This window comes from Sesamum indicum, unplaced genomic scaffold, assembly GCF_000512975.1.
Source record: "Sesamum indicum cultivar Zhongzhi No. 13 unplaced genomic scaffold, S_indicum_v1.0 scaffold00057, whole genome shotgun sequence".
Lineage (NCBI taxonomy): Eukaryota > Viridiplantae > Streptophyta > Magnoliopsida > Lamiales > Pedaliaceae > Sesamum > Sesamum indicum.
The window spans coordinates 296,663-312,913 of NW_011628041.1; the positions used below are offsets into that span (position 1 = coordinate 296,663).

The window sequence follows — 16,251 nt, forward strand, 5'->3', positions numbered from 1 at the left end:
TCATTTCATGAAACTGTAAAGGCTACACATGGTAGTTCAGGAGAAGCTCTCCTGTTATTAGCTATTAGTAAAGGCAATATCTCTATCAGAAGAGCTTGGGGATTATATATTTGACTCACTGAGATGGACAAAGTCAAGTATCTATTCAAAATTTTCACAAACAAGGTGACTGGATCATTACTGTTAAACTCCATGGCAGGAACAAGTACTGAGTTTGCAGAAAGCATATTTGAGAAGAACAAGATGTTAATCTGGGAAAATAAGGTACCAGCGACCGAAGTAACGAGGATGAAGACATGCAACATGCTGCAGGTTAGGCAATGGCATAACCATGTGTGCACTGTTGTGAGAAATAAGAGAAACTCCTATTCAAGATAAAAATTTGGGTCACACAAAAGGAACCCAAACCAAATTAGAACAAGTGTAAAAGAAAGAATTTTTATAAAATGAAGTAAAAAACAAAAGATGTAAAAATTCAAGGATAAGACTGTTGGCAGAAAACGACAAGGGCCAACAGTCAGCAAAACAAGAAAACCAGCTAGCAAGCACATGATCGACAAACCATCATGACTACCAGCTGGAAAGGACAAGGGATGACGAACACAATAACATAATTCAAAAAGGACAAAGTGATGATGAACACAATGATGTCCTCAAATATAAGTTTGAAGTTCACGGATAATTATAAATAAGGGGGCACCAAAGCAAAAGGGGATCATTAAAAATTTTCTCCTACTCTTTCAAAGCATAAAGGATTTTAGTTTTCAAATCTTTGTAATTTTGAAATTTCAGGTTTATGGGGATTACCTCAACAAATATAGTCCTCTTAATGAGAGGCTAAGTAGTTGTTTCCTCCAATAGAGGAACAAATATCTATGTAATATTACCTTTATTTCTTCAATAAAGAAAAGGCTTTTGTTCAACCTGTTCACCCAAAATTTTATTAAGTCTCTATTTTGGAGTATCTATACGCCCTAAGGTAGGGAACAAAATAGGGTTGTGCTGCTTGTTGCTGAATAAACCAAGGGCCTGCGCACTATCTGCTGTAGTATTGTAGTCGGAGGAAGTCTATAAAATTGAGGATTTTGGAATACCCGGAGACATAGAGGTTAAAAATAAATAAAATTTATGGAGCCTTAATTTTATTTCGAAAGTATATTGGGTCTGATGAATTGAGTAGTAATGGGAATAGGTCTGTAGGAAAAAAAAAAAAGGAAAAGCTTTTAGGGGCTAAATTGATGCTTTTGAAAAGTTTTAGAGGCAAAAATGAAAATGAGATACCAAAACTGCAAAACTCTAGAAAGTATGGTATCAAGAATGCTATTCTATAAACTGTGGTACCTGACTTGCAATGCTTCCTATATTACGGTACCAAAAATGCAATTTTCTCGAAGTAAATGGACCCAAATAAAAGATGATAAGGTTTATAGCAAAATCCATATAATTTACTACAACCTACACAATCTAAGAATATTTTTGAATAATTGCATCAAAATAATTAACTTAATAATACGAAAACAGACAAAGTTCAAGCAAGAAAATTGAAAAATAGAATCAACAACCTAGTGAAACTATAGATTCATTAAGGACATTTTTTAAAAAAATCTTAATAAATAGCATTTATTATATTCCATATAAAAAATTATTATATTAATTCTTAAACAAATAGTTTTTACTAATTATATTTTTCAAAACAATTCAAAGTTTATAATTTTTAAAACTATCTTTTATAAAATTAATAAAAAAAAGATAGATGTTGACTGTCCACATAGACATGGGTGCAACTATAAAAGTAGGATACGTTCCCTATTACAAAAGGAAATCGAAAATAAAACATAAATTAAGTCACTTAATTTTGATTGGTCCAAAATTTCATGTAAAGTTCATAAAGTAAATACATCAAATTGATAAGAAATATGGTGCAATACATTTGAGAAGACAATGAAAATAGTTAATAATGAATAAGAAAGTTTATATTGAAACTCCTACGATTAGTAGTGGGTAGATTATATATATATATATAAAACTCAATAAACTCATGAAGCCAGACAAGAGGATTTCTCCTCCAACAAAATCAAACTAGCAGATGAATAATGCAACCATGTATTTACATAACAACTTAATAAGTTCTATTGTTAATTAACTTCTGAATTTTCATTGAATATATTTACAATAATTATTAAAATTTCAAATTCATTAAACTTAATGAATAAACTCTTTTTTCATTTATAAACTACTTATTAAATTTTAAAATAATTTATTAATTTATGAGTATTTTATATTTTAGCTTAATTAAACGTCTAAATTTTGTCAAGATTATAAGTATCACGTGCAACGCACGTGATTCCTACTAGTAGTGATAAATAAGGTGAGATCTATAAATCAAAAGAAAAAACCAAAGACACAAATGTAAAAGATTCAAAAGTCATGTATGATTCAAACAGAGATAACAAGAAGCAATTGACAATCAATGGTGGCCAAAGCACATGAACACAATATAAAAGGATGATGAGGAATGTAACTCCTATTGTCTCACCATTGTTAGTCTTAATTATAAATGTCAATGAAAGGTATGTGTTTGATTTTGTGATAATCTTCTCATTCTTCACCATCCACCACTTGTACCCTCTTCATGAACTCTTCTGGTATTAACATAATTCTCAATTCTTTGAGAGTAGATATGAATTTCAATCCATCTGGAATCAACGCCAATTTACTGCATTGTTTAATATAAAGAAAAGATAGATTGAGCACTGCTCCTTTCTCCACTCTCCACTCCACTAAATTCGACAAGCCAAACAAAACAAGGTCTCTGAGTTGAGGAAATCCAGTTGCCCGACAAACCATCTCTCTGCCGACATATGGATTGCGCCACAAGCCAAGAACTCTTAACATGGGAAGCTTCTCTAGTATTTTCATTGGGTCTTTCTCAATTCTTGTACCCACAAGGTGCAATTCTATCACATTTTGATATAGTTGAACTTCATAAGCTGGTAATTTGCTCACTCTACAATGTGCGATTCTCAAGTAATGTAGTGAGTGACACATCACCAACCTTTTGAGAAGAGTTGAGCCATCTTCCGAATCCATATTAACATCCATGTCAATCTTAAGTCGTATGTCGCAAAATTATTCTTGATGATTTAAGATGTGATCAACAATCACTGACAAACTTTCTTCATCACAAATTCTTCCTTCCAATACTTGGAGTTTTGGCAATTTAAGAAGATGAGTGATGTCATCAACCAAACTCTTGAACCCAATTATCATCTCCAACTCATTCAACCCTTCGAATTTCAATTTTTCACCTCCAACCCTCTCATGATCATCTTTCATGAATAGATGATGCCTCAAGCGCCTCATTTTGCATATGCAATTAGGTTATCTCATTGTATTTTTCACATTCAATGTCTGCAAATAAGGTAGCTTGCATATAGATGGTGGCAATTCTTCCACAATGCTATTTTCGAGACTCAATAGCTTCAACAGCTTCATTTTTTTGATTCCTTTCGGAAATTTCAGATTTTGAAATGTATAACCTTCCAACACTACGACTTTAAGAGATTTAAAAATCACAAATTTAATGTAATTGTACGAAACTATATTTCTCCAGTCCGTTTGGAGGAACAGATCTTATGTTCTTATTTTCCCTAATCTTGTAAATAAAATCATTATCCAATCTGTCCATATGGATAGCTAGTCTATTTGTTTTGCGAATTGAAGACTCTTCACTTCCCATCTCTTTATCTATAACATCCAGAAATCCTTCTTTTTTCCTTCTGACAAACACAGATCTCGTATCATATCATGAAGACTTAAACCTATTATATAGCTGCAACTCGTCTATTTCCACTTGAACCATACACCTTTTGCTAGCTCGAACAAATACCGTTCAGCCACATCTCTCAAACTTTCTCCTCTTCCCTTATCTTCTGAAGAAATCATTGCTTCAGCCATCCATAGTAAATATAGTTTTTCTCTATCTATTTCTTGATCCTCTTTAAAACATGCCAAAGACAAAAAACATGGTTTCAGATTGTAAGGGAGCACATTGTAACTCAAATCTAGTATTTGATTTACATTTTTGTCATTCTCCAAACCTTTCCCATGTTGAAGGTACGAATCAAGATTTCTACACACATTTTTCCATTCTAATGATGCCTTTTCACGACAAAGAGTTCCCCCAATAACTGAAATAGGTAATGGTAAATAACCACATCTTTTTACTATTTCCCTTCCATATTCTTCCAACAACTTAATTTCAGTAGTAGGTAGCTCTGCATACACATCAATGGATGTCAGTTAATTCAAAATATTATAAAATTTGAATTTCTTATAAATTTGTATAGTAATTAAAATAAATCAAAACAAGAGAATTTTTCCCTAAACTTACAACAAATACAAAATAGAAATAAAATCTGAAAGCATAAGTTTATATTACTGAATCCATTTCTTTGTATGAAACAAATTCAATGAGTTTCTAAATGTTTTATTTCTTTTATATTGGAAATAAATTTTGTATGAAGTAATAAATTTTAAATTGCAATTCAATAGCATTTTATACATATGAATCAACTTATTTCAAAAGAAAATTCAAACAATCTTTTCATAAGCAAAAATTCAAACAATCTTGTCGTCATGGAAACTATAAAAAAATATTAGACGTAACAAAATAATCTTTTTACTTAATATATACTATTAATGATATTTTTAGTATCATGACTCTTTTTTCTTTTGTCACTAACTAGAGAAAGAAGAATCAAAATCAATAAAATAAAACAAAAAATATTAGAAACTAACCTTGTGAATAGTTGTTTGGGAGTGCTATCTTTTAAAGGGGCTCCCATCCTTCATCTTCATCCAAACACTTCAGATTGTGGACGTATCCTGTGGAAGCAATATTTTGATTTCTGGTTGTGAGCAAAACTTTACTATCTTCCTCTCCAATGGGAAAAGCATGCGTTAAGGAATTTCAGTGATCAACTTCCCAAACGTCATCCAAAACTAGGAGACATTTTCTATCCTTTTATACTTGGTACAACTTTCTGACCAATGTATCTTCGTCTTGCTCCTCACTTTCATTTAGAACAAGTTGCTTTAATAGTTGTTGGAAAATAGTTTTGGGTTGAAATTGTTGGCTTGCACAAACCCAAGCACGATATTTGAAGCATTGCTGCACGGCCTCCCCATTGTAAATTTTAGTAGCAAGAGTGGTCTTTCCCAAGCCTCCCATGTTACATTTGGAAATCACTCCATTTGATTTGTCATCAGTTGTCAGAAGTGATTCTAACTATTTAATATCCTCCTTCGTTCCTACAAAATATTTTTCAACCCCATGCCCATACGTTTTTCTTGACCAATCGTTATCATCTACCAATCTTGTCGAGTTGTCTCCTACACTCATGGACTCCGATTGTTTGGTGAGGTCGGACATACGAGACTTGATATCTTTAACGTCTTCTCCGATTTGGTGCATTCTTAACCACTCGCTCAATATACAAGTGAATTTTTTGAGAACCTTTTTAAGGCATTTTCCTTCTCTTCTGGACACCACTTCAATAGCATATCTTTCTAGTACATTATCAGCTTGAATGGAAAAATCGCGAAGTTCAGCAACCCAATTCTGGACTTTCTGTGAATTGTACAGGTCTTGACTCCTATTAGCATCCTTCAAGAAACAGTGCATGATGTTGAGCTGCCTACGGACTTCCTCAACCTCACCGCCCACACTCGATAGAAACTTTGCTTCCTCAATCAACAGGTCCCGAAGTATTTCAAGAGCTATTGTTGCAACAGAATCAACCATTTTACTCTGTATTTAGGTGATTTTCTGGAGAAATGTGTTGGATCAGTAGCGGCTAATTGCAAAATGGATAGATGTTATAGATCTCTTTAATTCACCAATTGCTTTCATTATATATTGACACAAATTCTACACATGATACAAATTCTTTTCTCTTCTTATCTTTTCTTGCGAATTGGAAGTTTAGATTCTTGCTCCCATAATTCACACTTTCTTGATTCTCGCTTTTAATTTAAGTTAAAGCAAAAGAATCGGCTACTCATAACACAAGTTCAAGAAATCCCTTTAAGATATAATTTAAATTCTACTCCTAGGTATAAATTCTTTTTTCCTCTTTCACTCAAATTTATATTTTTAATAAGTTTGGATTCGGACTTGAGTCTAATAATAATAATTATTGGGTTTGGGTATGTGCCTGAGTAGGGTCTCACCCTATCTATTGACACCCTTAATTCTATCAATGTATCCATATCAAATTAGTGGTCAGTTTACTACAATACTAGTTATTAATGAATTATATATTTAAAATTAATAATTAAAATTTATTAATTATTGATGATTGCAGTGGATGTTCATAAATTAATTCAAAAAATTCTAAGTACTCTTGGTACAAATTCTTGTCTCTTCTATCACACAAATTTCTTTGAGTTGATTCTCCATCTTTATTTACAGGGTGGAATTGTCTTTCATGATACATATATATACTAGCAACTATTACGTAAGGTGCATGTATAGAGACATTACTATAAAATGGAAAGTAAATCCTTAAAATTAAAAATATGAATGTCATGTTAACTAATTATATAGGGGTGGTAACAAGTGAAGCTTGACTCTATAATTTCGAGCTGGAGCTCGAGCCGATGAGCTGATAGAAACAATGGAGAAGAAGGAAGCCAACAATAAGAATTTAACAAATCATATTGCCCCGAATGTGCCCCTGAATCCGATTAAACAAGAATTAGATAAGAATTAAACAAATAAAGAATTCGATTAGTATTAAACAAGAATCCAACAACAAGAATCAAACAAATCAATGTGCGCCTGAATCCGATTAATATGATAATAGAACTTTAATCTTACATATAAACTGCTACAACAGTCATGAACTTTCACAACTTTCACCCTTTCTTCAACTTGTTTTGGTTATAGACTGTGTCTAGGTTCATTCACAATCCATAAGGTAATATATTCTTTATTCCAAATAAAGAATGACAACATAGCACTTTCCAAAAGTGAGAATTGCTAGTCAATTATTTCCTTTCCTAGAATTATACAATGAGTTTAATTAGCGGTGCTTGGCTGATTTTATTGAAATAAAATAGAAGTTCCAACTAATTTTAATTAAATACAATTAAAATAAAATGCACCTAGCTGAGCCCATCATATATTTAATCCAATTAAATACATGAGCGCGATAAGCCTTTATTATTAATTAATAAGTCTAACTTATTAAATAATAAGGGCAAGCCCAAGATTAATTTATCCTTAGGCTCCTCCATCCATTGGATCTCTTTCATTTGTGAGTAAACCAATTACTTATGAAATTAATTCCCAATTAATTCCTCGTCCCTTCTCGGTGATTTGTGTGTAACTCTTTAAGTTCACCTTTCAGCTAGATTTGGGCTAGTGTCAAACACTGTATTATTAATTAAATCTAATTTAATTAATAATTCTTAATCAACCCTTGATCAAAAAAACCGTCACCATGGTTGACCGTCTAACAATGGTCCATGACACTAGAAACTAGGAGAATATCCATGTGAAATTTTAGGCTCTCCAGTCCATATGGGCACGGTCCTTCTGTCTAACATCTCCTGGCCTTAGTTTAGGGCATAAAATTGGGTGCCGGCTCCCATACTAGAGTAGGCGCTTATGCTTAATACTTGAGATCGCGTTACGCCAAATAGCTCGACATAGGAACCTCTTTTCCTATTCAACCAATGACTATGGCCACAGATCTAGAGAGCGTGAACGCATCTCCAAGTGCATAGGAGATACCTCTGTCGCATATTAACAAGGGACGGATCCTTCTTGAAATTCACTTTTCTCTCTACATATTTTTGTTGCACTGGAGAAGGTTTATGATGACCATGTCTAAGAAACGATCACTTCTTGCACAAATCCAAGGTGCAGTTGTTGTACGCACGTGATTGCAGTGATACTTCAAGTTTGAGGACTCTCTCGTACTATCGAAGCTAGGGATTCAAGTCATACCGATCAAGCCTCACAGGCTTCCATATGACGATCCTCGTGAGTTAGTTTAGTCGATTCAGCACCTAGCCAATCGACCCACGTTTATCGTTGATGAAACTCGATACTCATCAAATGATGCAACTCTTAATGCAAGTCTCCATAGGACACCCGATGCCCATTCTCGAGGTACTCGACTTGGAACGATTTAGACCTAACCCTTGGCAGTTGATTTCATGACCACCATCCAATACGCAATTCAACTGTTGCACGGTTGTTAAAGTGGTCTGTGGGCTTTGTTGTGATGTTTAAAATAAAGATAAATATATACAATGAGCACAACCAATGAAATGCCAATAGCGAATACTCATTTTATTTACTAAATAATCTTTATATGGAATCAAGTTATTGTCAGAAAGGATTACAAGTATGCCAATCTAATTGGCTTTTAGGTCACCTATTCTAATAGTGTGTTCCATCCTGTACTAGGGATCTAAGGTTAAATTAAACACCAACCCATATGTGTATATGACTAGGTCATATTTATACCACACATAAAATTCTAGGCGGACTAGAGAACACACAACACATACCAAATCTCTACACATTCGGTGGTCTCTCTTCCTTTCGCTCTCTCCATCGTTTCTTCTTGATCTTAGAGACGGAAGAAAAATCAAGAAAATCAAACATGTTAATTTGATAATGATTGTTTGATTTCTTGCTCTTCTATGGTTATTCTTCCTTGCACAAGAAAACCACATCCTCTTAGTGGGAATATGGATATCTTTAGAGGATCTCTACGTAGAGATCTAGATCTGAGGAAGGGAATCAACCCTTGAAGCCGGTTCAAGAAATCAATAAGGGTAAGATCATCGATTTAATTTACTCGTTCTTTTCTTGTTATGCTTGGCCTATACAATTGGATTGTTTATTTTATCACATGAACGCTCGAGAAAGATCAAGAGTACACCTCCTTGATCCGGATTTATGTTTCGGTTAATTTTAATTTTTTAGGTTTTCACCGCGCTTCCCAGGCTGATCTGCTTCCTTTAGGACAATTACAAACCATAAAGCACATCCACATAAAGCGACAAAAAATACACAAACACAACCAAAAAATAGAAAGTAACAAGATACGAGGCCACAATCAATATAAAAAAAACTACCCACATATGGGACACGCACAAAGCACAACCACTACATATTCATATTTTCAGAATTTTGAAAAAGCACAAACACTACAAATATCAAATGAAATTTTAGGAAAAGAACAAGCAATACTCATTCATTCGCATTTTCAAAAATAAACAACCAAAAATCTGAAAACCACTAACTTATAGTAATTTGGACAAGCTCTCCCAAATGCATAATATTCAGAACTATCCTTGTCTCGAACCTTCTACACCATCTTCACAAAGTATAACACCAACAATCGGCCTAGGGTTACGAAATTTAGGGGTTCAAATGATGTAGGTCGCTTAAAATCAGGATTTCCAGATCGGGGTCGTGAGGTCGAAGCGCCGGGTCGTGATTGCTAAATCCTTCTTTTTAGCTACCTGGAGTGGATCCTGAGAACACAGCAAACGTCAGACTAGCCGAGAGGCCCTCGGCGATGGCCCTCCGATGCTTAAGTTAGAAAAAGCGGGGTTGAAAATGAGATCGAATTAGAACTTAAATAGGGCAGTAAAAATAAGTGCTGAATGCGTATTTGAAATATCATAAATGAGGGTATTTATACTTGTACGGTACCCTCTGTATGTGCGACACGTGGCCCCAATGAAAGCAGGCCACGTCACCCACTACCAGACCTGTACCGCCGCTGTTGGACCTGCGCCATGGGGCCCACCTGCACAGTCTTAGGATGCAGTCATAGGATGTCAGTAATTTGCTAAAAGTGGGAGGGGTATTTCTGTAATTGTGTAAATTTCCTCATCATTACTCCCCCACTTCTCTTAGTGTCATTAATGACACTAAGGGAAGTCAACAGTCATATGCCCGTTGGGAGGGGCATCTCAGTCGTCTATTCCATGCCACGTGTCTCCGCCTGATGGAATATATAAGTCCCATCTTTGAACCCTTTTAACCACTCGAACTAATCGCATTCGACCTCTCCCTGCGAACTCTCTCCATTTTCCAGGTATTTTTCCATCTTTTCTTATTGGGAGGGGCATCTCAGTTGTCTATTCCACGCCACGTGTCTCCGCCTGATGGAATGTGGGAAGACGCGTCGTCACAAATATTCCCCTATATATAGTCCCATATTTGAACCCTTTTGACCGCTCCAACTAATCGCATTCGACCTCTCCCTGCGAACTCTCTCCATTTTCCAGGTATTTTTCCATCTTTTCTTGTTTCAGCTTTTAATATGTCTTCCAAGTCTAGGAGTGTTTCTGTTCATGTGTCCGTTTCCGAGTCCACGAAGAACTCAGAACCGAGTTCGTCGTCTGGGTCGTCCGCAACCTCCCCTACGGAGACCGTAGGCACTTCCCGCGATCCCACTGCTTCCATTTCTCAACCGTCTGATCTTTCCGAAGAGGTAGATGAATCCGACGTCACCCCTATCTTCCAAAAATACACTGAAATGATGCAGCAAAAACCATGGTTAGGAATAGCAAGCATCATTAAAATGACTCCTGTAGCACTAAAAAGAAAGTATTACATCCCTGCCGATTATGATATCAAAATCCCCCGTTCATTTGATCACATGCATCAACCTCCTGAGGGTTATTGTGCTTTATCTGTTCTCCACTTAGATGCCGGACTTCGCTCTCCTTTGCCTCGCGAGGTATATAATATCTTGGTCCGGTTACGCCTTTGTCCAATGCAATTGTCCCCCAATTCGATCAGCCATATCCTCATGTTTATAATCGTCATGAAACATCTTGACTTACCTCCCTCATTTGACAACTTCTGGTCCCTGTATAATATTACTGCCTCGAAGAGATCGGGGGAAACTGGGTGGTTTTATTTGGCCGCGCGTAAGGACTGTCGACTTTTAGACGATCTGAGGTCTAATGTCGGTCCTTGGCGTGATAGATATTTCTTTATTTGACCTCCACCCGGTCAATCTTGGGATTTTTATTTGGGTTGGCGCGAATCCAAACCTACACCTGAAACCTATGGGGAGGGGTTCGAGAGCGACCTCATCAACTACATCACACTGTTTTGGTACCTTCCCAAAGTACTATTACAGGAAAAGGTTTTGAAGCTCGAGGGCCTCTCCCCCGCTCTTATCCCGGTCAAAAGTTCCTTAGGTGATTTCATAATCCTCGTCATTTTGCTTCTTATTCTTCGTTTTACATCGTCTAACAATTTCTCCTTCTGTAGAATCTGAAATCATGCTAGCAAGACTCGTAAATAAAACTAGAGCCAAGAAGGGAACGCTACCTCCCTCTATAGATCGTGAACTCAAACAGGCAACGGCAGCCGTAGCAGCCCAAGGTAAATCTAAATCACGGGTTCCCACCCCGAAGCACGGGTTCCGACCCCGACCCCTTCTCCAAACACTGCTGCCTCAGAACAACAATCAGCCCCCACTGCATCAAGAGATCGTGCGCCTGACGAGCAAGTAGAAGTGGTGGAAATCTCTGAAGATCGCAACTTGAAAAGGAAGAGAGGGAAAGGGGCTGCAATCCCCGAGACTGAGTCCGCTCCACTTACCGAAATCCAAAGCGACCCTTCTTCGAGGTCGACTAAACAGGGCAGACTAGAGGCCAAGCTCGCTGCTGATCGGGTCGCTGAACCCGTAAACAGGAAGAAATTTACTACTTCGCAACAAGTGTGGCAAAAGACGAGAGACGAGCGACCCGCTTCTGCTCGTCGTGCTGAAATGTCTGGAGGGAGATGGGTGCCTGATTGGAACATCTCAAAGAGTAGCAGTGTTCTGCGGACCTTCGCCGCCAAGACTCTTGGGAGGTCTACAAAGCTGCCTGCCTGGAACGCGATCAGGTCATCCTCGCGCAAACCTCCCTGACTTCTCTCGAGGAGCATTTTGCGCACAACATGGCTTAGGTATTCTTAACATTTTTACCTCTTTTCCACACCAAAAGCATGAACTAACCTTTCAGTCTGTAACAGGCCATGGCCTTAGCACATCACATGTCTCTCCAAGGCTCCATGTGGAGGCATGACAAGATCTTACTCGAAGGGAAGGCTATGGAGATGGAGAAGAAGGTTCTGGAGCAGCAGGTATTAATCGAGTCCTTGCGTGCGGAAAAGGGGGAGCTTGCCTCCAAGCTGGAGTTTTCTGAAAGAAAATTGGAAGAGACCAATCTCTCAGCGCAAGCAGATCGTGTTGCTGCTTTTGAATCCGGTCGGGAGGAAGGATCAGCAGAAGGTCGGGATCGGGGTTTAGCCGAGGGAGAGCCCTGTTTCTGCAGAGCCAAGACTTTCAGAATATGATGAACGAGGCTCGACTAAATGGTGCTCGCTATTTTTTGAGATCCCGGACCTTCTAGGAAGCCGTAGAGAATCAAGCTTCGGAATTGATGATCGAGGGATTTGAAAAATGCCAGGGACAAATCCAGAAGCTCAATGGACTTGCCGAAGGTTTCGACTTAGAGCAGTTAGATGTCTCCCTGGATAGAAATCTCGAGCCCTATCCCCCAGGCCCCGAACCTACTGACGAGTTCCCCGAGTTTTTGCCTCTGATGGACGATCTGCCGCCTCCTTTTCCTATCTCTTGATGTATTAGGGACGAACAATTTCGCTTTTGTTTTTTCGGAAAGATCTTGTCTATTTTATACTGAGCTCATTTTGGACAGTATTTCCTTTTTGTATTCTGTAAGTTCTGATCATCAATATCAGCATGTTCTTTGCTTCTCCGAGTTCCGAGCAATTTTGTGATTTGAATCCTCCATCTTTTATATCGTTGAAGAATCCTTAGCGTAGATAGTAATTTTTAAGTCGCTGCTAAAATCCTTAAGTCCTGCATTCTGTATAGATCGCTTATGAACCTTAGTAGGTAAGAAATCCTGCGTTCTTTATTTAGATCGCTTATAAACCTCAGTAGGCCAGAAATCCTACGTTCTTTTTGAGATCACTTATGAACCTCAGTAGGTCAGAAATCCTGCACTTTTTCAGATCTCTTATGAACCTCAGTAGGTCAGAAATCCTGCACTTTTTCAGATCGCTTGTGAACCTTAGTAGGTTAGAAATCCTGCGTTCTTTTTCAGATCGCTTATGAACCTTAGTAGGTTAGAAATCCTGCGTTCTTTTTCAGATCGCTTATCAACCTTAGTGGGTTAGAACTCTTGCACTTTGTTTAAATCGCTTGTGAACCTTTTTTAGGCTAGTCAACTTTGTTCGAACAAAATGAGATGGTAGATGCAGAATGACCTTTTTTAGGTCGTCTTTCTCAAACTTGAAATGTCTTTCATAGACAAGTACATAACCATTTTCTGGTCGTCTTTTTCAGATGAATACAAAACCTTTTTTAAGGTAAAATTTCTACTACAACGCTTACATGTGTTCAAGCATAAAATTTCTTCAGGTTATGAATATTCCACGGTCGCGGCAGATTCTTTCCTTCTAAATCCTGCAATATGTATGTCCCCTTCCTTCTGATTTTCAGGACCTTATACGGGCCCTCCCAGGTCGGGTCGAGCTTCCCAACATGCTTCGATACTTCCACTTTTTTCAAGACAAGGTCACCGACCTGAAAATTTCTCGGTCGTACTCGACGATTATAATTTCTGGTCATCATGCTTTTGTATCGCAATATCTTTGCGTAAGCACGATCTCTCCCTTCTTCTATCACCGTCAGATCAAATGCTCGCTGCTGAGAATACTCCTCTGCCGCATATTGGGCAACTCGGTCAGTTTGTTCATCTATCTCCGCAGGTATGATAGCTTCACTGCCATATACTAAACAAAATGAGGTCTCACCGGTCGCTGTTCGCGGGGTCGTTCGATATGCCCAGAGCACCCCTGGCAATTTTTCGACCCAAGCCCCCTTAACCCCCTCCAATATAGTCTTCAAATATTGCAGTAGAGTACGGTTTGTGACCTCAGCCTGACCGTTTGCTTGTGGATTTCCGACCGCCGTGAAATTTTGTTGGATTTTTAGCTCTTTGCACCACGCTACGATCTTCTTTCCTTGGAACTGGGTTCCATTATCCGACACAAGGATGCGTGGGATCCCGAACCTGCAAATGATATTCTTCCAAATGAAATTAATTACCTCTTTTTTTGGAGATTTTGGCTAAAGCTTCGGCTTCGACCCACTTGGAAAAATATTCGACCGCCACGATCAAGAATTTCTTCTGCACCACTGCTTGAGGAAACGGACCCACGATGTCAATTCCCCACTGATCAAAAGGGCACGCGACCTTCAAAGGCTCCAAAGGGGTCGCTGGGAAATGCAACAGTCCGGCGTATTTCTGGCAACTTTCGCATTTTTTCGCGAACTCCTTTGCATCTTCTGCGATCGTAGGCCAGAAATACCCTTGCCTTATGATTTTCTACGCCAAGGATCTCCCTCCTGAATGATTTCCGCAACTGCCTTCATGTATTTCTTTCAAAACGTATTGCGCCCTCTCAGCATCTAGGCACTTCAACAGAATGCCTTCTGGGGTTCTTTTGTACAGATCGTCTCCGATCATGGTAAAACGGTTGGCTTTGAATTGCGGTCTCTTGGTAGCAATCGCGTCGTTCAGTAACTCTCCATGCTTCAAGTATCTGATAAAAGGCGTTTTCCAAGAATCTACCGCCTTGACCAAATGGATTTCTGCTTCCTCAATCACCGGTTGAGACTTTACCATCACCGTGATCTTTCTCTCTTTAATCCCTTCAATCGACGATCCGAACCTCGACAAGGCGTCTGCTTGCATGTTCTCATCCCTCGGAATCTGGCTGATCGTGCATCGATCAAACTTCTTCATCATCTCCTTCACCCTTGCTAGGTACTGTGTCATGGACCATTTGCGCGTTTCATAAGTACCTTGTACCTGCATCGCGACAAGTTGTGAGTCCGTGTACCCATCTACTTGCCTTATACCTCCGTCTAATGCTGTTTGCAATCCTTGAATCAGAGCTTCGTACTCAGCTTCATTGTTTGTGGCCGGAAAATTTAACCTTACAGCGACCTCGACCTTAGCTCCATTCGGTCCTTGCAAATATATGCCAACTCCTCCATTTTTTGAAGTCGAGGACCATCTACATATAAGAGCCATCGTTCCTCTTTCTGTGGTTGTTCTCCGGCGAACTCGACCAGAAAATCGGCAAACACCTGCGCCTTTATCGCGTTCCTTGTTTGAAACTCGATATCGAACTCTCCTAATTCCACTGCCCATTTGATCATCCTACCCGATGTATCCGGCTTCGACATAACCTGCTTCAACGGATGATTCGTCAACACAACAATGGGGTGTGATTGGAAATAAGGTCGCAGCTTTCGTGCTGTGATCACCAAAGCCAATGCTAGCTTTTCTATCTGGATGTACTTTTTCTCTGCCCCTTGTAGCATTTTGCTTACGTAATAGACCGGGTTTTGCTTGCCACTTTCCTCGCGAACCAGCACCGAACTTACTGCATAATCTGAAACAGCTAAATACACATACAACTTCTCCCCCACCATAGGGTTAGAAAGCAATGGTGGGGTGGTTAGATACAATTTTAGCTCCTGAAGAGCTTGTTCACATTCTTCGTTCCACTCAAAATTATTTGCCTTCCTCAAAACTTTGAAGAAAGGTAAGTTTCGATCAGCAAACCTGGCTATGAAGCGATTCAGCGAGGCGACCTTTCCTGTCAATTGCTGCACGTCTTTGATCGATTTTGGCGACCCCAACTGCATGATCGCTTTGATTTTTTCTGGATTTGCCTCAATGCCCCGTTCGCTGACCATGTACCCCAGAAACTTGCCCCCTCGCCCCAAAGGTGCACTTTGATGGGTTTAGTTTCATACCATAAGATCGCATGATGTCGAAGGCTGCTCGCAAGTTCACCAAGTGGTCGCCCTCCTGCTTGCTTTTGACTAGCATATCATCAACATACACTTCCATTGTGCTCCCGATATGATCCTTAAACATGCGATTAACCAATCTTTGGTAGGTCGCTCCTGCGTTCTTCAACCCGAATGGCATTACATCATAACAATACATCCCTTTTTCTGTTACGAATGCAGTCTTCTCGGCATCTTCCTTAGCTATAAAAATTTGATGGTAGCCCTGATAAGCGTCTATCATACTGAAGAGTGCGCATCCTGCCATCGAATCTACCAGCAGATCGATCCTCGGAAGTGGCTATGGATCTTTTGGGCA

The 16,251-nt window shown here is 38.7% G+C and overlaps 1 protein-coding gene across 1 annotated transcript; it reads right to left on the reverse strand.

Moving 5' to 3' along the window:
* Window positions 1-2,598: 2,598 nt before the first annotated feature.
* LOC105178790 (putative disease resistance protein At1g50180) lies at window positions 2,599-5,837 on the reverse strand. The gene is made up of 4 exons (XM_011102337.2): window positions 5,292-5,837; window positions 5,077-5,138; window positions 3,890-4,277; window positions 2,599-3,007 (listed from the first exon to the last, which is right to left on the reverse strand). The coding sequence occupies exons 1-4, from the start codon at window positions 5,804-5,806 to the stop codon at window positions 2,599-2,601; spliced, it is 1,374 nt and encodes a 457-aa protein (XP_011100639.2). The 5' UTR covers window positions 5,807-5,837.
* Between the last annotated feature and the right edge of the window lie 10,414 nt (window positions 5,838-16,251).